The sequence below is a fragment of the Vigna unguiculata genome, chromosome 5 (assembly GCF_037176805.1).
Source record: "Vigna unguiculata cultivar grain cowpea cultivar isolate G323 ecotype 2 chromosome 5, ASM3717680v1, whole genome shotgun sequence".
NCBI classification, from domain to species: Eukaryota; Viridiplantae; Streptophyta; class Magnoliopsida; order Fabales; family Fabaceae; genus Vigna; species Vigna unguiculata.
In genome coordinates, this window is record NC_140796.1 from 54,360,445 (window position 1) to 54,380,604 (window position 20,160).

The 20,160-nt window shown below is 32.4% G+C and overlaps 4 protein-coding genes across 6 annotated transcripts; 3 read left to right on the forward strand and 1 right to left on the reverse strand.

The window, feature by feature from the left end:
* Nucleotides 1-1,004: 1,004 nt before the first annotated feature.
* LOC114183288 (heat shock 70 kDa protein 15-like) lies at nt 1,005-6,320 on the forward strand. Its single transcript, XM_028070256.2, has 10 exons — nt 1,005-1,289; nt 1,844-3,043; nt 3,298-3,525; nt 3,729-3,824; nt 3,946-4,176; nt 4,783-4,977; nt 5,058-5,204; nt 5,388-5,537; nt 5,626-5,756; nt 5,844-6,320. The coding sequence occupies exons 2-10, from the start codon at nt 1,874-1,876 to the stop codon at nt 6,085-6,087; spliced, it is 2,592 nt and encodes an 863-aa protein (XP_027926057.1). The 5' UTR covers nt 1,005-1,289; nt 1,844-1,873; the 3' UTR covers nt 6,088-6,320.
* Nucleotides 6,321-7,758: 1,438 nt separating this feature from the next.
* Nucleotides 7,759-10,402, forward strand: LOC114185782 (Pentatricopeptide repeat (PPR-like) superfamily protein). Of its 2 annotated transcripts, XM_028073693.2 has the most exons (3): nt 7,759-7,866; nt 8,067-8,169; nt 8,335-10,402. In XM_028073693.2, exons 2-3 carry the CDS (start codon nt 8,091-8,093, stop codon nt 10,176-10,178), a joined length of 1,923 nt encoding a protein of 640 aa, XP_027929494.1. In that variant the 5' UTR covers nt 7,759-7,866; nt 8,067-8,090; the 3' UTR covers nt 10,179-10,402. The 2 variants fall into 2 exon arrangements, with proteins under 2 accessions (XP_027929494.1, XP_027929493.1); XM_028073692.2 differs by having other exon boundaries at nt 7,789-8,169.
* A 1,952-nt stretch (nt 10,403-12,354) lies between these two features.
* LOC114186137 (uncharacterized) lies at nt 12,355-14,234 on the reverse strand. The gene has a single exon (XM_028074165.2). The coding sequence runs from the start codon at nt 13,777-13,779 to the stop codon at nt 12,607-12,609; it is 1,173 nt and encodes a 390-aa protein (XP_027929966.1). The 5' UTR covers nt 13,780-14,234; the 3' UTR covers nt 12,355-12,606.
* A 2,803-nt stretch (nt 14,235-17,037) lies between these two features.
* LOC114185621 (FCS-Like Zinc finger 10) lies at nt 17,038-19,945 on the forward strand. 2 transcript variants are annotated; one of them, XM_028073464.2, is made up of 3 exons: nt 17,038-17,303; nt 18,294-19,426; nt 19,513-19,945. In XM_028073464.2, the coding sequence occupies exons 2-3, from the start codon at nt 18,345-18,347 to the stop codon at nt 19,661-19,663; spliced, it is 1,233 nt and encodes a 410-aa protein (XP_027929265.1). In that variant the 5' UTR covers nt 17,038-17,303; nt 18,294-18,344; the 3' UTR covers nt 19,664-19,945. The 2 variants fall into 2 exon arrangements, with proteins under 2 accessions (XP_027929265.1, XP_027929263.1); XM_028073462.2 differs by having other exon boundaries at nt 17,039-17,303; nt 18,275-19,426.
* The last annotated feature ends 215 nt before the right edge of the window (nt 19,946-20,160 follow it).

A 20,160-nucleotide genomic window follows, 5' to 3' on the forward strand; every position in this document is an offset into this window, starting at 1 on the left:
ATAAAATAACAGTTACCAATGAGTTCGTCTAAGTGTTTTTATTTTTATTTTTCATAGAAATTTAAGTTAACTATTAATAAAAAATATATAATTATTTTTAACATAATTATTAAATATAAAATTAAAAAATAAAATATATATATATACATATTTTTTTAAAATAATATTTTTTTAAAATAATGGTTAAAAATAAATTATTTATAAAATATAATTAATTTTTAAAATAATTAAAAATAAAATTGAAATAATAAAATGTCAACATAGTTTATATACCTCTTTATATATATAATTTCTATTTAATTATGAAAATTCACCCACCTGAACACATTTTAATATTTTACGAGAAAAAAGTAACTTTTTAACAACAAATTATTAATATTTTTTTCTATACCTTTTCAAATGTTGTTTTAAACAAAATTTGAAAATAAGTTAATGTGTAAACTATTTTAAATATTTGAAATGTTTGATGAAAAAAAACCTTTATAGTTACAACGAACAGTAATTTTATCTTAATAAAAATATTTTTTTTAATATTATTTAGAGACACTTTGTTTTCAAGTTTAAATAAACCTATCCATCATCACAATCAATTTTATATATAAAAAAAAATAAACTAAAGATCTATAAAATTGAAATTGTGCAATTATAATTCTAGAAGATATGTAATCTACCATTAAATCATTAAATGTTATATTTGTTTTTGTTATGAGATATAATGCATATTCAAAATGAAGGATAATATTGATCTATTAAAGAACAAAACAAGATCAATTTTAATTGGATTATCCATATTAATTTTATATATTTTTATTAAAAATGTACTGGATAATTTTCAATGACAATAAAATTGATTTCTGTTTGTGAAATATTAAATCAATAATTCATTTAAATTCTGTTTTAGATATTTTGTTTTCTTAGAACTGAGTGGACTAATTATGACTATGTGAAGGCCCAGAGTGAAGAGGCCCAATTGAAGGGTTTCAAAAAGCAAAAAGAAGCAGGAAGAGATCCTAGTAGTAGAATTTTCTAGAAGGTGAGAGGATTCTCCAGACATCTCTGGGACCAATTGAGTGGAGCACGTCCTTTGTTTCGTTCAAAACTGGCAATTTAACAAGTGCAAAGGTCACAAACACAAATACTAAACACAAACCCAAAATTCCACAGAGGCCCCAGAAGAAACTAACTCAAGAGTCCTTCGGACTAGTCTTAAGCCCCTTTATTAAGATTGTTCCAGAACCTCTCAAAACCCTTTTTCTCATTGTTTCTCACTTTTTCGATCGCTCCCTCTGGTAAACCCTATTTCGTCTTCTCTTAGATTTGTGTTCCTTTTGCCTCTTCTTGTCATAGATCTGTGTCTTCTCCGTGGTATATTCATGCATTTTCTCTATAATTAAGATTTATGTTACCAACTTTTAATCTAAGAGAAAGTTTTTTGTTACAAGTCTTTTAGTTTTTTTTTTTTGCACTTGTTATCTGAAATTTATGAATGTTAAACTACAATTTTGTTGGAGAGTGTTGAATGATTTGATCTCCAAAACTTAGTATATCATGCAAAATGAAGTTTTGATTCTTTTGAAGATGGTGTTTATTTTTCAAATCGCTCTTGCAGTTATGAACATTATGTTATGACTTCTAAATTTATATGAACAACTGTTGTATGTGATTGCTCCTGCTCTAACAGTAGATGAGTTGGTACTGTAGGCATTGCCAGGACCAAGATAAAACTTGTGTTTGAAGTTTTTTCCCTTTCTTTTTAAGTCATATTTATTATTAGGGCAAAAAATTTGAATATATGCCTCAGATTTTGATGTGACACAGAACTTATTTTATTTTTCTTCATCAGGTGTTTTTTGGGCTTAGAGATCAAGCAAAAATGAGCGTGGTTGGATTTGATTTTGGTAATGAAAGCTGCATTGTTGCTGTTGCAAGACAGAGGGGGATTGATGTTGTGCTCAATGACGAGTCCAAGCGAGAAACACCTGCAATTGTATGCTTTGGTGACAAACAGCGGTTCCTTGGGACAGCTGGTGCTGCATCTACTATGATGAATCCAAAGAATTCAATCTCACAAATAAAGAGGTTGATTGGTAGACAATTTGCAGATCCGGAACTGCAGCGAGATCTGAAGACTTTCCCTTTTGTTGTCACTGAAGGGCCTGATGGATATCCATTGATTCATGCAAGGTACTTGGGTGAAGTGAAAACATTTACACCTACCCAAGTATTTGGAATGATGTTATCAAACCTTAAGGAAATAGCTGAGAAAAATCTGAATGCTGCTGTTGTTGATTGTTGCATTGGAATTCCACTTTATTTTACTGATCTGCAGAGGAGGGCAGTCTTGGATGCAGCCACTATAGCAGGGTTGCACCCACTACGCCTGTTTCATGAAACAACAGCAACTGCATTGGCTTACGGAATTTATAAGACAGATCTTCCTGAAAATGATCAGCTGAATGTTGCCTTTGTTGATGTTGGACATGCCAGCATGCAAGTGTGTATTGCTGGATTTAAAAAGGGTCAGCTGAAAGTATTGTCCCAGTCATTCGACAGGTCCCTAGGTGGGAGGGACTTTGACGAGGTTCTGTTCAATCATTTTGTTGCAAAGTTTAAGGAGGACTACAAGATTGATGTATTGCAAAATGCCAGGGCTTGTCTAAGATTGAGGGCTGCTTGTGAAAAGCTGAAAAAGGTGCTTAGTGCTAATCCAGAGGCACCTTTAAACATAGAGTGCTTGATGGATGAGAAGGATGTCAGAGGCTTTATCAAGCGTGATGAGTTTGAGCAACTAAGTCTTCCGATTTTGGAACGAGTGAAGGGACCATTGGAGAAGGCACTTGCAGAGGCAGGTCTTACAGTTGATAATGTTCACATGGTCGAGGTGGTTGGTTCTGGATCCCGTGTACCAGCTATATATAAAATATTGACCGAGTTCTTCAAAAAGGAGCCTAGGCGGACAATGAATGCAAGTGAGTGTGTGGCAAGGGGTTGTGCATTGCAGTGTGCAATTCTCAGTCCAACTTTTAAAGTGAGGGAGTTTCAGGTAATTTTCTTCTTGCTTGTATTGTTCTCTGGTTCATAAGCCCCTTTGACAATGTTTCAAAATTTCTCTGGTTCATGTTTTCAGCATCTGTTTGTTATTTTCCGGGTACATGTTATGTGCTTTCAATTGCTTTTTTCTTGGTATCTCCCTTTATATTAGATTATTTTATGATTTGAAATTAATAGTAAATTATGCTTGACATGTGTAATTATTATATTTTATATAATTTTGCTCTTCTGTTTCATGATGTGAAGGTCAATGAAAGCTTTCCTTTCTCAATTTCTCTCTCGTGGAAAGGTGCAAGCTCTGATGCACAGGAAAGTGGGCCAGATAGTAAACAAAGTACCCTTGTCTTCCCCAAGGGAAATCCCATACCAAGTGTCAAGGCACTGACAATCTACAGGCAAGGAACGTTTTCTATTGATGTTCAGTATGATGATGTGAGTGGTTTGCAAACACCAGCGAAGATCAGCACATACACTGTAAGTTGTTTTTTGAGTTTTTATTTACGTGCAATAACACACACCATGTTCTTTTGGTAGTTATTTTGACTCCTAATTGTACTTAAATCTGCAAAGAGCAGCACTTGTACTGTAAGTCTGTTTTAAGGTTTTTATTTATGTGCACACAGAAACACATTCTTTTGGCAGTCATTTGACTCCCAAGTGTATTAAAATGTTTGCAGATTGGCCCTTTCCAATCAACAAAAGGTGAAAAAGCAAAAATTAAAGTGAAAGTTAGGTTGAATGTACATGGAATTGTATCTATCGAATCTGCAACTGTGAGTTCCTCCCTCTGGCCTTGGCTTTTGCTTTTATTGTTTCTACTGTATACCCTGTTAGATTATTATGGAAGTAAACCATATAGCCTCTATTTCTTACTTCATATTTTTCTCTCTTAAGCTCTTGGAAGAGGAAGAAATCGAGGTTCCTGTTTCCAAAGAATCAGCTGGAGAAAATGCCAAAATGGAAACTGATGAACCTGCTGCTGATGCTGCCACACCGCCTAGCACCAATGACAATGATGTTAACATGCAAGATGCTAATGCCAATGCAACTGCTGATGTCCCTGGAACTGAAAATGGTACCTCTGAGGCAGGAGATAAACCTGTGCAAATGGATACTGATACCAAGGTTGGTCAAAGGAAATTTTAAGCATATGATTGGAATGCTTTTGAGTAATTGTTAAATTTTTAGATGTGATATTTCTATTTTTGACATTTAGATCTTATGTTATATGTTATTTTGTGGTTTCCTGTCTATGCTGTTTCTAATAGTATACTAATCAATAAGATGCCATTGGTAATTGGGATCAAGTTAGGGGTATTATTAGACCTTAAATAAATTATTATAAATGGTATATTTGATGTATAAGATGATGGTGTGAACTTAAATTTTCTGGACATTGTTTGGATTAATTGTGGTTTTTCATTGTGTTTGAGTTTCACATAAGTGGATCTCATTTTGTTTCCGTGTTTTGAGGTGCACGAGATTGTTTGGTTTGTTTTGATCTCTTCATTTACAGTTGACGTAATCCTTACAATACTATATTGTTTTCATGTCTCTTTTGTCCAAATTTTGTCAGTCAAATATTGAAAATAATTTATTAATCAAGAAAGTAAACCAAGGGTGACCTAATTCATCCCCTTCCTGTAGTTTGAATATTAAGTGCCTTATGGATTATGTGCATCAATCAAGTTGTTTATGTACTAATTGAACTGCCGCCTTTACGTTAATCAGGCTGAGGCTCCAAAGAAAAAGATTAAGAAAATAAATGTTCCTGTGGCGGAGTTAGTTTACGGAGCAATGTCAGCTGCGGATGTTCAGAAAGCTGTCGAGAAGGAGTTTGAAATGGCTTTGCAAGATCGAGTGATGGAGGAAACAAAAGACAAGAAAAATGCTGTAGAAGCTTATGTATATGACATGAGAAACAAGGTTATAGTTGTCATGATTTTCTTGTTATTTGATGTGGAATATTTGATTGTTACTTAACTAACTTTTTCTTATCATTTCAGCTTAATGACAAATACCAAGAGTTTGTCATTGATACAGAGAGGGAAGCTTTCACTACTAAACTTCAGGAGGTGGAAGACTGGCTATATGAAGATGGTGAAGATGAAACTAAAGGTGTATACATTGCCAAACTAGAAGAGCTCAAAAAGGTAAGAAATTTCGGGGATTGAAAAATCTGAACCTAGCTGATTATGGTATTCTTAAGGCCTGGTTGTTTTAGAGAGTACTTTCTAAGGATGCAGTGAACAAAAGTGTTATGCATCAACGTCGCGAAGAAAGATATATTTGTGTTTTAGTTTTTACAATCTGATTGGATATTTACTTGCTTGCAGCAAGGTGATCCAATTGAAGAGCGTTACAAAGAATACACGGAGAGAGGTTCAATAATTGACCAACTCGTCTATTGTATAAATAGTTATAGAGACGCTGCAATGTCAAGTGATCCCAAATTTGATCACATTGACATCAGTGAGAAACAGAAGGTAATTGGTTGCTACTGATTCTCTTTTGTTCATATTTTCCTGTTTGCCATAGAGCTGAACATGTTTTCCATTTGATTTGTTTTTGCAGGTCTTAAATGAATGTGTGGAAGCTGAGAACTGGCTCAGGGAGAAAAGGCATCACCAGGACACCCTTCCAAAATATGCCTCCCCTGTACTTTTGTCAGCTGACATAAGAAAGAAAGCTGAAGCTGTTGACAGGTATTTACTTTTTGTTCATAAGATTTTTGTCTCTCTTCTGTGTGTAGCTTTTGTTTCTTAACATTGCTCATTGTCTTTCAATAAAAGGTTCTGTAAGCCAATCATGACAAAACCAAAGCCACCCCCACCAAAGCCAACCACTCCAGAAGCACCAGCAACCCCACCTCCTCAGGGCGGTGAACAGCAACAGCAGCCGCAACAATCACCAGCTCAGGAGAATCCTAATGCCACCAGTAATGAAAATGCAGGGGACAATGGTACTCCGGCCCCGCCACCAGGATCTGCTGAACCAATGGAGACTGAGAAGTCAGAGAACACAACCTCTGCTTAATTTTTGTTGTTGATTTTGCCATGATCTCTTTCTATGATACGTACGACAATATGAATTGTGCCTGAAAAAGTAGGTATGGGTGAGTTGATGCTGGAAAATTTGTTAATGGGTGAATTATGGTCTTGGGCCCGTTTTTTTTTTTGTCAAACTCTTACGATCCCTAGGGTTTTAGATTATTTGTGTACCATTTTCTATAAGTGGAATTACAATGCTTGTTTTCATTTTGAGTTAAATGCTCCGAATTTTCTTATTTTTTCCCCATTTTGTATTGTGAGTGTCGTACATTTCTGTCTGCAATTTAGGTTAGAGCATTGCCTCTTAAGCCCCTGAGGTGCGTTTAGAGGGGGACCAGGTTTCACTTCGTATACGGATAAAATTATCAAATTATTTACTTTAATGCTCGTTGTGATTTCGAATCGAGTGTTATTTCTTATAAGGTTTCTTTTATGTATAATTTATTGTTATATTAAGTGTACACGTAATTGAAAATTTATTCACATTGATAATTTTGTAAAATATGCGAGAGATTGGTCAATTAATAATTACCTTCTGGGTACAGAAGTAGCGCTGAATTCGTTTTATATATACATTGGTAATGTGTGGTTTTAAGTGTTCTAATTTTGACATAACTATTTTGTTAAATTCATGAGTTTTTTTTTAGCATTTTAATTTAAAACGTTTAGATACAAAATGATGATAACTCTCATGCTTGTTTTCCAGATTTAAATAGAAATCTTATAATTTTCAATTTTATTAAATTCAATTATACGGGTAAAATTACATTTTGATATTAATTTTTCTTCCACATCACAAAAAAAAAAAGTCTGGATGACAAACTTACAAGGAATCAACGAAATTTATTTGTTTTTAGTCTAAACATTTTATTTTTTTATTTTAAATGGTTACATAAACCAATTTAATTTTTAATATCTAATAATATAATTAATTTAAAATATTTAATGTGAGAAAATAGAGGAAAATATACATTATGTGAGAAAAAATAAAGATAATATAAAAATAAATGCTAATCTCTTCTAAATTTGTCTATCCATAGTATATTTCACTAACAAAATATTTTAAATTCTCTAAAAGTTTAGTAACTTTTAAAACTCCAGAAGCAGAACATTTGTTTTCTAGTATTCTAAAAATATATTACTTAGGGAGTGAAACTAGGAGTATTTTATATTTGAAGACTATTATAGTTTTATTAATTTAAAAGTACGGTGGAGAGGGTAGTGTTTAAGAAATTTCATTGATTTTTAGTTCAACACGCAATTAGTTTCTATATATTTAAAATTTTTAAGTTAATATGTAGAACATTGTCAATTTGTTTTTTTTTTATTTAATTATTTTCATACACTTTTAAAAAAAAGGAAATCATAAAAATGGAAGAAGACACAAATACGAGGGATAACCAGTTGCATTTTTTTTTCCTTGCAAATTTAGGGTGTGTTTGAAAACACTTCAATAAAATTAAAGGAGAAAAAATTACTTTTATTTGATGTTATTTTCTCATTTATAATTTTAAGTACCTCCAAATAATTTATTATCATGAATATTTAGAAATTAATTTTGGATATCTCAAATAAAACTAAACGTACCCTACAACATAAATACAATTTTTTAGTAAAGGATACTTAAGTCATTTCAGTACATCATGGGATTGCAGGAAGAAAACATGAGAATAAATTCCTTTTCTTTGTTCTTTGGGGTATTTTCTTCCATCTACCGTGTGAAGTGTGAAAACTGAGAAAATGTATACGGTTGATAAATAAATAGGTAACACAATTATACTTTATGTTGAAAAGAAGAAAGAGAAGGTTGGGAATATCATGCATGGGTTACGAATCTCATTGATTGAATATTGAATTTTGAAGCATCCCTTCTGCAGTTCATGTTTTGTGGCAGAAAATAAAATGAGAGAAAAATTCGATAGGTTCAGTTTCAGGTAAGCAACTTTTTTTTTTTTTTCTGCGTAGCGTATAGCTCGAGGAAAATCAACGATGCTTGGTGGATCCACTGCTGCAACGAGGAGGGGAATATCAAGTTTTCCTCCTTTCTCTCAGAGATTAAAGCAAACAGGTTGTACTCACTCGCTCACTCAACTAAATTGATGTTTGTTGTTTGTTATTTTATATTCTCTTAGTTTGATATTATATTTGTTACTCTTGAGTTTGTTTGATTTTAATTAAGGCAATGCAACTTTTGACCATATCTGATTTTGTGTGGTTTTGATTAAACTAGCAGAAAATGAGATTGTTCAAATGTTTCGGTTGCCTAATCCCTATGAAGGAAACCACCGTAACGGTCCCGTGACAGGAGGATATGTGTTGAGGAAGGAACCTTATTCTCGGACATTGGATGAGAGATTCATTAGGATTTTGAAAATATTTAAATGGGGACCTGATGCAGAAAAGGCCTTGGAAGTGCTGAAACTGAAGGTTGATGCTCGCTTGGTTCGCGAGATTCTAAAGGTAGATGTTGAGGTTAGTGTTAAGACTCAGTTTTTTAAGTGGGCTGGGAGGAGGAGGGGTTTTGAACATGATTCAACCACTTACATGGCGTTGATTCGCTGCTTGGATGAACATAGGATGTTCGGTGAACTGTGGAAGACCATACAAGAAATGGTTAAGGGTTCATGTGCAATGGGTCCTGCTGAATTGTCTGAAATCGTGAAGATCTTGGGCAGGACCAAGATGGTTAACAGGGCGTTATCTGTCTTTTACCAGGTCAAGGGTCGCAAGTGCAAACCCACAGCGAGCACTTACAACTCTGTCATCTTGATGCTGATGCAAGAGGGGCATCATGAAAAGGTCCACGAGTTGTATAATGAAATGTGTAACGAAGGCCATTGTTTCCCTGATTCTGTTACATACAGTGCACTTATATCAGCATTTGCTAAACTAAATCGTGATGACTCTGCCATTAGATTATTTGATGAGATGAAGGAGAATGGACTGCAACCCACTGCAAAAATTTATACAACTTTAATGGGAATATACTTTAAGTTGGGTAGGGTTGAAGAAGCATTGGGCCTGGTCAAGGAGATGAGAGTGAGGCGGTGTCTCCCAACTGTCTTTACTTACACAGAATTGATAAGGGGGCTGGGGAAGTCTGGGAGGGTTGAAGAAGCCTACATGACATACAAGAAAATGCTGAAAGATGGTTGTAAACCTGATGTCATTCTGATGAATAATTTGATTAATATTTTGGGAAGATCTGATCGCTTAAGAGATGCCATTAAGCTTTTTGATGAAATGAAGTTACTGAATTGTGCTCCTAATGTTGTCACATATAATACCATCATCAAATCTTTATTCGAGGCCAAGGCACCACCTTCTGAAGCTTCTTCATGGTTTGAGAGAATGAAGAAAGATGGAATAGTTCCCAGCTCATTTACTTATTCAATTCTCATTGATGGTTTCTGCAAAACAAATAGAGTTGAGAAGGCTTTGTTGCTTCTCGAGGAAATGGATGAAAAAGGCTTTCCACCTTGTCCTGCTGCCTACTGCAGCCTGATCAACACCCTAGGAGTAGCAAAGCGCTATGATGTTGCAAATGAACTATTCCAGGAATTGAAGGAGAACTGTGGATGTTCAAGTGCTCGTGTGTATGCTGTAATGATTAAGCATTTTGGAAAATGTGGGAGACTCAATGAAGCTATCAATCTTTTTAATGAGATGAAAAAACTTGGATGCACCCCTGATGTTTATGCTTATAATGCTCTCATGACTGGAATGGTAAGGGCTGAAAGGGTGGATGAAGCTTTCTCCTTGTTTAGAACTATGGAAGAAAATGGTTGCACCCCAGATATAAATTCTCATAATATTGTCCTGAATGGCTTGGCTAGAACAGGTGGCCCAAAGCGTGCTCTGGAAATGTTTACGAAAATGAAGAACTCGACTATTAAGCCAGATGGAGTTTCTTACAACACCGTTCTTGGTTGTCTTAGCAGAGCAGGTCTGTTTGAAGAAGCTGCAAAACTTATGCAAGAAATGAGTTCAAAAGGGTTTCAGTACGACCTCATCACCTACTCTTCAATACTTGAGGCAGTGGGTAAGGTTGATGATTGTAAAATGGTAGAGTCATGAGAGCCATCTGGTATCACCTTTTTGAGTGCTCTGTTAACAATTATTAACAATGCCCTTGAATTGCATTAATGATTTTGAATTAAGGAACTAATTTTTTTTGTAAGTTAAGGGGTTAGGAACATTCATTGAAGAAAACCAATATTGTAGAAAAATCCCTCATGTATTAGTTTAGAAACCTTGGAATGTGTAGTGGATTTTAATCTGAATAAGGATTTTTTTTATTACATTTTTTATGTCAGTTTATTCTTTCCCAAACAATGGCTTGCAATTCTTTTGACCATCAATAGGGACGTAAGGATGGAAGATAAATAGGAAAAGAAGTAATATTATAACGTGTTAAAGGAAATTGTTGTATGGATAGTGTAACTCTTTATTTTGAGTAGTAGCACATCCAAAAACAGTTTATTTACATGTCTTTTTATTTTGAGTAATGATACAAATAGCAACGGATTATTTTACATATTTTTTTGTATGGGTAATTGAAGAACAACTGAATTCTGCATAATTCTTTATTTGCCCAAAATTTGCACAGTTTCTACCCATATTCTTGCAACTATCATATTCACTTTACTTTCTGTTTTTGCCGTATATAAATAGCGGACACAAGTAATGCAACCATGGCGTTTATGTTATTAGTGGACGACATTTTCTTTTTCAGCTTCTATTTAACATCTTATTTGGGTTGTTTTGATATTGAACCTTCGAAAAAAATTCCAGTGCAGAGGAGCTATCTGGGTTGTTTTGATATTAAACTTGTATTTAGAGCTTAGAAATATGCACGGACACAGTGAAAGACATAAAAAAAATAGTTTATATATAGATTAATTTGTAGAAGCTTTTTCGTTTAAAAAATAAAAACTATAAATTTGACCAAATCTACTCGTAATGTTACACCAGATAGCTTTATGAAAATGTCGTTTGCACGGTTCTGAAGATATGACTGTATTTTGCAGCACCAATATCCACTGTCTCACTAAAATTAATATTTCAACATCTCTTTAAATTTTTTGAAAATCAACATGTAAGGAGTTAACTTTTATAAAGTTGTATTCTAGTCTAACCTTTCCAAAACATGAGAAAAACACGTTGAATAGAAGGTTTTGATAAGTAAAAGATAAGAAACCAAACATTAGATTTTGAAGACAAATCTTCACAGAAATTTCATGATGTTGAAACTTCCGACTTGCTTAAGATAAGTAGCAATGAGCAACATGACTATTCTGAATATACATTTAAGCTTCATTAGCAATAAAAAGAAAAACGAAAACCTTTTTCAAGACGTTGAATGATGGCTTGAATAATGCCTAAAACACCAATTTCGTACTTTCAAGAATAAGGTATAACATCCATGTGCAAACTTGTTGCAAATAAAAGCTACCACAACATGCCACATGGGTTCATTCATGCATGGGGCATTTGGAGGGATAGCAAGGTAACAGTGGAGGTGTGACTCTTATGCAGAAGTGATTTAGTGATTAGATAGAAAGGTTATGAAGGAAAGGTCGTAGGTTAATCCTCCATATTAATAATTTAGAAAAATAAAGTTGGTTTAAAGGATTTAGAAGGAAGGGTGAGAGAAGTTGTCAGTTCAACTCTCTCCGGTGATAGAACTAATAAGTAATATTTGTCGGATAAAAATCAAATTATTTCATAGAATGCTTTTCTTCAAGGGGTCCGTGTCACTTGGTCAAATCAAATTTTCTTCTTTGCAAGTCATGTTTTCATTGCAACTTCTTTCATATGGTCCAAATTGAGCAGTTATCACACATTACCTGTCAAAGAAATAGTGGACAGAAGTTTTTGTCGATGTAGCAAATTATTTTTTTCATTTGATAGTAGCTGTCTAATGTCCTTTCCTTGTCCAAAGGATGCCCCAAACTAAAATGTATCAGTATGCATATGTCAAACCTTTTATAGGTTTGACATATGTTAAAATTTAAGACCTAAGACTTTTTGCTTGACCTTAAGTTGTGTGTAACACTCTTTTTTTGGTCTGCAGAAACATTATTCATCTAAACTTGGGAGTAAAGTTGGAAATGAATCTATTTGTCGATATCTTCTACAAGATTTGATACAGAATGAACAGTAATCGATAACATGTTCAATAATCATACATGAACAATCTATGTTTCCTTTAATGTGAGGCAAAACTATAAATGAAAAATGCCAACTCATCTGGTAGGTAATTCACATCATCGAATATTATTCATGAATTTGAAAAATATAAAAGTTAAGAAATAGACCAGACAGGCATTGAGCACAGTTTTGAACATGGATACAATGACATAGTTGGGCCATCCGGTTCTAATTGTAGTATAATGCAGTATTGCTGGCAAGAAGGGGCAAAATGCCTCAAATATGATACAACTAGTAATCTAGTGTCTACATTGTATCTTACACAGCAATGACAACTACAATGCATAATATTTCACATACCATTCTCAGCAGAATCTTCGTTCTCATCATGTCTCTGTTCTAGTTTTGAAATCTCACTCTGCAAATTCCCTAATATCTGCCTCTTCTGTGTTTCCAATTCCTTATGGAAATCCATTCTCATCTTTTCCAGTTCCATCATCTGCTGCCTTTTACTATTCTCTATCTTTTCATATATCTTACTGAACTTTTGTATGGAATCGGCAAGCAACCTGAAGGAAGAGGCTTCACCACTGCTCCTTCCTTTCCTTTTCTTTGCTTGAAGTTGAAGTCCATCTGAACCTTCTTCACCGGTAGATTCCACATTCTCAGGACTATCCCTCAGTTCATCCAATCCATTACCTTGATTCAAATAAACTCCAGGGTTCATAAAAACATAATCTCCCGAGTCCAAACCACAAGAGATACCAACTTGTTGTGGGGGTGAACTCATTAGCTCATCCATCCTCTTAAAATAAACCCATTTGCAATCTCCACCATCACTGTCTTGAAATTTAGCCTTCTCCTTCTTGTATTTTTTCTTCAGTGTGTCAAGGCGGTTTCTACACTGAGTATCCGTCCTTTCAATTTTTGAAACTTGTGCTACCATTTTCGACACTTGCTGCCATTCCTCACCTCGAAGACTCTTCCTTCCAAGTTGAAGAAACCTATCACCCCATGCATCAAGCAGAACAAATGTCTCATGCTCAGTCCAGTCAGTAAGTGAATTCCTACCCCCAGAAGATGGTTTGGGAGCTGAGGGAACTGGAACTGGAGCTGTAGCTGATGGTGCTGGCACACAAGGAGCAAATTCATAGGTTGAAATCAAAGTCTTCAGCTTTTGCTTCTTTGGGTGCCACTCCAAATCTTCTTCGCTCTTAGTGGCATAATAACCAATCTGCTTATTATCCTCTACCTCCTCTTCCTCATCATCATTTTCATCACCAACCCCATCCATGCCATTTTCTTCATCCCCATCCTTTTGGGGAAGCTGAAGGCTGTTACTTTGATCAACCTCATAATCTCCTTCTAACTGTTCTTGTTCTTCTTCATCTTCATCATGATGATGGGCATATTCAGTATTGACCGGGAGGGTATATGGAGAATTCTGATAACCATAACCTCGTTGGTGACTGATGACGCGATATGGGTTAGGGTCATAGCTCGCATCATCCTCAATGCCATCCATTCAGAAACAGAATTTTGCTACGAAACTAAAGCTACAAAACTACTAGTATCTCTCTCTCTCTCTCTCTCTCTATCTATATCTCTATCTCCCTCAACCAAACATTCAACAACCCCTCTTTGAGTACAGTGTAAAATCCTATTGCAATTAAAATGAATTGCATGACCCTGAATTTATTCACAATTATCTTTCTTGCATGTGTGTGTGGAATAAGATGAATTTAGGAAAAATAATTGAAACAGATGTGCATCCAATTCTCATTGAATTTCATGAGATAAAAGCAATAGCATCAAACATGAGAAGATTGTGATTGGTGTTTCATACCTGAGAGAACGAAATTTCAGGGAAATGAAAAGTGTGAAATTGCAAACAGACTGAAGGAAAAGAAACTGTCAATTGACAAAGCACCATCACAAGTTCCACAGAGATAGAAGGTGCTCTTTGCTAACGTGAGCCGGGTGCGTGCCGTAATTAATACACTTCATTCTTATTTAATTTTAGTTTGTTATTATTTTCCTATTACATCTGGACGCATTGTTAAACCAAAAAATCTCGATCCTGTTTCCAAGAAATTTTCACGTCATGCTTCCTACATGGCTTCATTAAAATTTTAAAATTAAGAGTGTTTTATTTTAAAAGCAGTAAATAAATAGAAATATTTTTCATTAATAAAATAAAGTAATTATAGAAATAATTTAAAAATAAAAATGATAAAATTAGCTTTCGGATATTTGTGTAATTATTGAATATATATAAAGGTCATCACCTTTTTTTTTCTTTTTTTTATTAAAGCATTATTTCATATTTTATTTTACTCTTACTGAAATTTGTTTAGTGGAAGGAATTGCAATAATTTAACTCGTAATCACTCTTACTTTATTTTTTCAATCTTGATAATTAAGTCATTTTTATAACTCTAATTACATCATAATAATGATTTGTTTTTAAATAGAGGATAAGAAGAGAAGGAATAAAAAAAGATAAAGATAAAAAGAAAAAAAGTTAAAATTGAAAAAGTAAAATTGCTTTGATTAAATAAAAAAAAAGTGAAAATGAAAAAATATTAGCGATAACTTTATTTGGACATATTATTTATTATTATTATTATTATTATAAAAATTAAATACGTAAATATTAGTGAAATATTTGTGATATGAACAATTGTATAAAAAATGTTATAAGTTGCATATAAAAAAATATTATTAAAATATTTGTAATATAATTATTTATCTCTTTTAATATAATCGATTATACGATTTTCAAAGTATCTGTTAAAAAAAATAAAAATACATTGTGGTTCTTTCTATTTCAATTTTTTCTCTTTCTGTGTGTATATTGCAAACAATTAGGAATTCGTATTAGTACAAAACAAATACTTTTCTCATATACTTACAAGTAATGTGTATAAGTATTTGAAGTATTTTTCTTCTAGCTTCATGATATTTATATATCTTGGATGTTTAGTGTCTGATAATATATATATATATATATATATATATATATATATATATATATATATATAGTTACCATATACATTAATTTATACAATATATTCTCTTAATAGTATTTTTTATATTATTGATAAAAAATATTGACAATTAAAAAGGTATTTAGATTTTAATTTTTAAAATTTATATTTGTCTTTATAATTACAAATTGAAAAGATAATTTTCATATTAAATTTATATGTTGTTATGCAATTTATCAAATTTGTTTACTAGAAATATGAGTTTTATCTTTAATCCTGTTTAAATTGTACTTTAATAATAAAGCCATCTATACATACGTTCATTGTAGTTAAGGACGTCATCTATTTATTTATAATAAAGTACATAAATAAAATTGATATGAAATTTATGACAATAACAAAATACAAATTTGGTTGAAAGTTTAAGAAATATATATATATATATATATATATATATATATATATATATATATATATATATATAATTAATTAATTAATAAAAATAGTATGACATTTGATATCCACTTTCTATTATTAAAAGTATACACTTTTAAATTTGAATTGAGTGAAGTTTACTTCCAGAAATAATAAGTTTTTAATTATTTGTTTTTTAAATTTTTATAAGTAAATGTGGAATTCATCTATATTTTAATTATGATAATTTTAGTTCCAAAACTTTAAAAAATAAATATATATAATTTTTTTAACTTAGTTATATCAATTATTTTGTACGTGTTATATAGTGTTTTAAACCGATGTCTGTATTATAATATGTCAAATGATGTAAACAATTTAAATGTCAACCTATACCACGATTTAATATGTCAAGATTTAAAAAATTATATCAAAATGTAAGATGGAGACAAATTTAAATTTTGTGTGGAAATTTAATTATACTACCAATTATATGATAACCAAATATTAAATTATTTAATATTAGTTGTTAAAGTTCAATTATTTTTGTGAGTATAAAATTATATTGAATATTAAAATTCGAAATTTTGGTGGACATAATAATGTTAGTCCAATTCTTCTTTACTTATTGAGAATGGCCTATTATGGTGTGTTATCATGTATCCTCTTTTACACATAATTTCAATAGGAATTATGATATTTTGACAACTTTCTTTTACAATCTGATATATTTTAAATAATTTTAAAATATAAAAAATTGAAAAAAATGAAAAATCACTTAAAAAATAATATCTAAAAAAACTGTAAAAAAAGTTCATACCCATCTAAAATAGGAGAAGAATCAATGTTAGATATAATTATTTAATAAATATATGCATGATAAATTTACTCATATATATATATATATATAAACAAAGTTATATATGTTTTTACCTTATGTAAAATAGGTAAGTTTGATTTCATATTTATGTATTTTTTTCTTTTTGTTAGTAAATTTTTCTTTTGTTGTTTTTAATATTTACAATTTATATGAATTTTAGTTTTAAGTTTTTAAAACATCTTTTTATTTTTCAGATGTTTGAAATTAATAATTTTGATCCAAATAGATTAATGTTATATATTTGATTTTATAGATCTTAGTTTATTTTAAATATATAACTTTATTATATTATATTACAATATTAGTATCACTATAAACAGGTTATTTGATTTTTCTTTTAACATACAGCTAGTTAAAGAATATCACATAATTAAAATTTAAAAGAATTAAAAAAAGAGATAAAATATAGAAAATAAAATGAAAGTGTATATATTTTATACAATACTCGGTATAGGTACGATACGTATTTGTATTTTTGTATTTTGTATTGTAGCTCTCAATGATGAGAGTGAGAAGAGAAAGAGAGACTGTGTGTAGTACATCGGAAGACTCAGCGAGTTCACTGTCTCTCTGACTTTGATGCATGAAGATGCAGGTGGAAGAAGACGGTGAAAACTAACAAAATAAAAATAAAAAGAAATTTATCAAGTTTAAGGAGAAGAATGTGAAGAGGGTTATGTAAGTGTAAACAAAAGGTTTGGTCTTTGCTGCTGATGTTCATCTCTGCAAGTTTCCGCATTTGGGTTTCCCTCAGATTAAATAAAAGTAGGTTTCTTTACAGTAAATTTCTCTGCTTTCATTTCTCACCAATCGATGCACTCTGGGATTTTTTTCTTCTTTTTGTTCCTAAAATGTTTAGTGGGTTCGGAGTTCATTCTAAACAATGTTTAGAGGTTCTGTTTCAAAGATTTTTTTTTTATTATTATTATAATCAGATACCTTTTATGTGCTTTTTCGGATTGCTCGATTAGATTTTGATGTGGGCGATGATCAGATTCTGTATAAACTTATTTAACTGTTGATTTTTGAGCGTTTGATGAACTTCCTCTTTTAAAAAATATAACGATCTTGTGCAATCCCAAGCTAGATATTTTATTGTACCATGCTTCTTATCAGTTGCACTTTAATGTGTTTGTTTGAGGTATCATCTGCGAATCTGACTTGTTTTCTTGGCTTGCAACTTCCAAATTGTGTAAGTTACAGTTTTTTTCAATTTTCTAAATCCGATCATCAATGGTGTTCATTAATTTGTTTGTTCCTAATTTGTTTCGAAGTGTTATGTTATCGAGAATGGTGTTGGAGAAGCTTTTATTTGATAAGTTGCTAAAATTCTCGATAGATTTGCCATTCGAAATTTACCACTTCAGGAAATTTAGATTCTCAGGAAATTTAAATTCTCATATAGCTCTTTCTGCAGCAAATTAGTTTCATGTTTATTTGGAATGGAGATGAGTACTCACCTTGATGTCAACTGTGAGCTGCAAAAAGTATCAATAGATTTGCGGATTTGTTTTCTTTTTTGTGGCTATTTTCTTACTACTTTCTAATATTTTGTACGAATTCTACTCCTAATCTGTGCCATAATTTGAATGTTCCATTCCTCTAATAATATCTCTGTACTCTGAAAAGTTCTCTGAATGGCTAAATAAACTAGCAATTTTTGTATGCGATGAGTTGTTGTGAACTTTGGTCGTGATTCCTATTGTCTGGAGATTAATACATTGCTGTTTCTTTAGCTTTTTGAATTTGATGCAGCAAGGGAATATGATGATTTCTTCCTTTTGAGAGGAATGGGGTACTAGGATAATGCAGAAGAAGGGAAAGGCTCATATTTGGAAGATTTTTAATGTCATGGCTGATTCTTCTTCCAATTTCTCTTTACCTTGTGATGCATTAAGGCAAATGAGTTTCTCAAATTTCTATACCTTTGGTTCTAGGTTGGGGATTGGTCCTAAAGGGTTGCCAGATTCTGAATCTGTTTGGAGCCCTACATCTCCTCTTGATTGCAGACTCTTCTCAAATCTTAGCAACCCGTTTAGTGCCAAGTCTTGTAGACCATCACTTCAAACTGGTCATAAGAAACAGTTTGATGACAGTAAAGTAGGCCTTGGCATCATAAGTTCCCTTGTTAATGAAACCAAACATAGCAATGACATTATCCTTGGTAAATTTCAGAGGAAAAGTATCATTTTTGGACCACAGGTGAAAACTGGCATCCTTAAATTTTCAAACAACCATGAATTCTTTGCACCTTATTTGAAATCTAATTCCTTGCCCAAAAACTATGTAATTTCACTTCCTTCTGAAACCAAAACTCCCAAATCTGAACTGGAAAACTTTGACAATGTCTCTGGAAAGAAAAATGACAACTGGGAATCTAAAGCTTTCAAAGGAACCATGATTTCTTTGCCTGGTTCCTTTAGGCCTTCATCATTAATCAACACAAATCAAAACTCCAATTTGGGAATGAATGAATTATGTTCAGGAAATACATCTACATTAACGAGTTTGCCTCCTGTGACAAGCAGAGACTCACAGGTAGATAAGTCTTCCAATATTAAATCAAATTCGCTTCCAATATCCATTGATTTTAGTAAAGGGTGTCTAGGCTCGCTCTCTGCAAGAGAGATAGAACTTTCTGAGGATTATACCTGTATAATTTCTCATGGTCCAAACCCTAAGAGAACACATATTTTTGGTGACTGCGTTTTGGAATGTCACAACAATGACTTCAATGAGTTCAGCATGAAGGAAGAACCTGCTTTCAGAGCTTCTCAAGTTCCTATATTTTCAGAAGGATCATCCCCTTATCATTCTGATAATGTTTTCAGCTTTTGTTACTCATGTAATAAGAAATTAGTGAGGGAGGAAGATATTTACAGATACAGGTTTGTTCCAAATATCTCACTATGCTACTAGTACTTAATTCCAGACAAAAACAATAGTTGTAATATATTATCTGTATATCTTGCAGGGGTGGGAAAGCATTTTGCAGTTTTGAGTGTGGATCAGAGGAAATTTTGGTAAGGGAGGAATTGGAGAAAACTGGGACTTACTCGGAAGAGAATTCTCCTAGCTCAAGCCACCATGATCTCTTCCTCACGGGTCTGCTTTTGTCCAAATAACACTCTTTACTTTCTTGAGAGACTGAATAATTTTTATTTTTATTTACAAAACATCTACCTATGTTGATTTGTTTGTGCTATGTGCTATGCATGGTTGCAATGCAAATTATAGTGTGGTGGTGTTCAAGAACCATATTTCATGGTTCAGTGAGTTATTTTTAGGAAAGGCAGAGTTTTTTCTCCATTCTGATAACTCTTTGAACATGTATATGCATTGTAATGTTCAGTGGATGAGTTGATGAAAGAGGCCACAGCTGGCCCTGCTTCTCATCATTTTTTTTACTTCCTCATCATTACTTTCTACAGTTCTACCTTTGCTTAAAAGTTAAACATAATCATATTACCAATGTGTCATTGAGATTTCTTTTAACTAGTCTAGTTTGTCTTTCTTTCTTTGATCAGCAGATAAATTTGAAGATGAAGTACTTGCATTTGAACCCACATTATGATGTACAATAAAATCTAATATCTTAATATACGAAATTGTTATTGTTTTT

Excerpts from the sequence above, each read along its gene's own strand:
- LOC114183288 (XM_028070256.2), top strand. The coding sequence starts at position 1,874 with ATGAGCGTGGTTGGATTTGATTTTGGTAATGAAAGCTGCATTGTTGCT. Across the intron at positions 4,177-4,782 it reads AAATGGATACTGATACCAAG|GCTGAGGCTCCAAAGAAAAA; the intron begins GTTGGTCAAAGG and ends TACGTTAATCAG. Across the intron at positions 5,205-5,387 it reads AACTAGAAGAGCTCAAAAAG|CAAGGTGATCCAATTGAAGA; the intron begins GTAAGAAATTTC and ends ACTTGCTTGCAG.
- LOC114185782 (XM_028073693.2), top strand. The coding sequence starts at position 8,091 with ATGCTTGGTGGATCCACTGCTGCAACGAGGAGGGGAATATCAAGTTTT. Across the intron at positions 8,170-8,334 it reads TCAGAGATTAAAGCAAACAG|AAAATGAGATTGTTCAAATG; the intron begins GTTGTACTCACT and ends TTAAACTAGCAG.
- LOC114186137 (XM_028074165.2), bottom strand. The coding sequence starts at position 13,779 with ATGGATGGCATTGAGGATGATGCGAGCTATGACCCTAACCCATATCGC.
- LOC114185621 (XM_028073464.2), top strand. The coding sequence starts at position 18,345 with ATGCAGAAGAAGGGAAAGGCTCATATTTGGAAGATTTTTAATGTCATG. Across the intron at positions 19,427-19,512 it reads GAAGATATTTACAGATACAG|GGGTGGGAAAGCATTTTGCA; the intron begins GTTTGTTCCAAA and ends TATATCTTGCAG.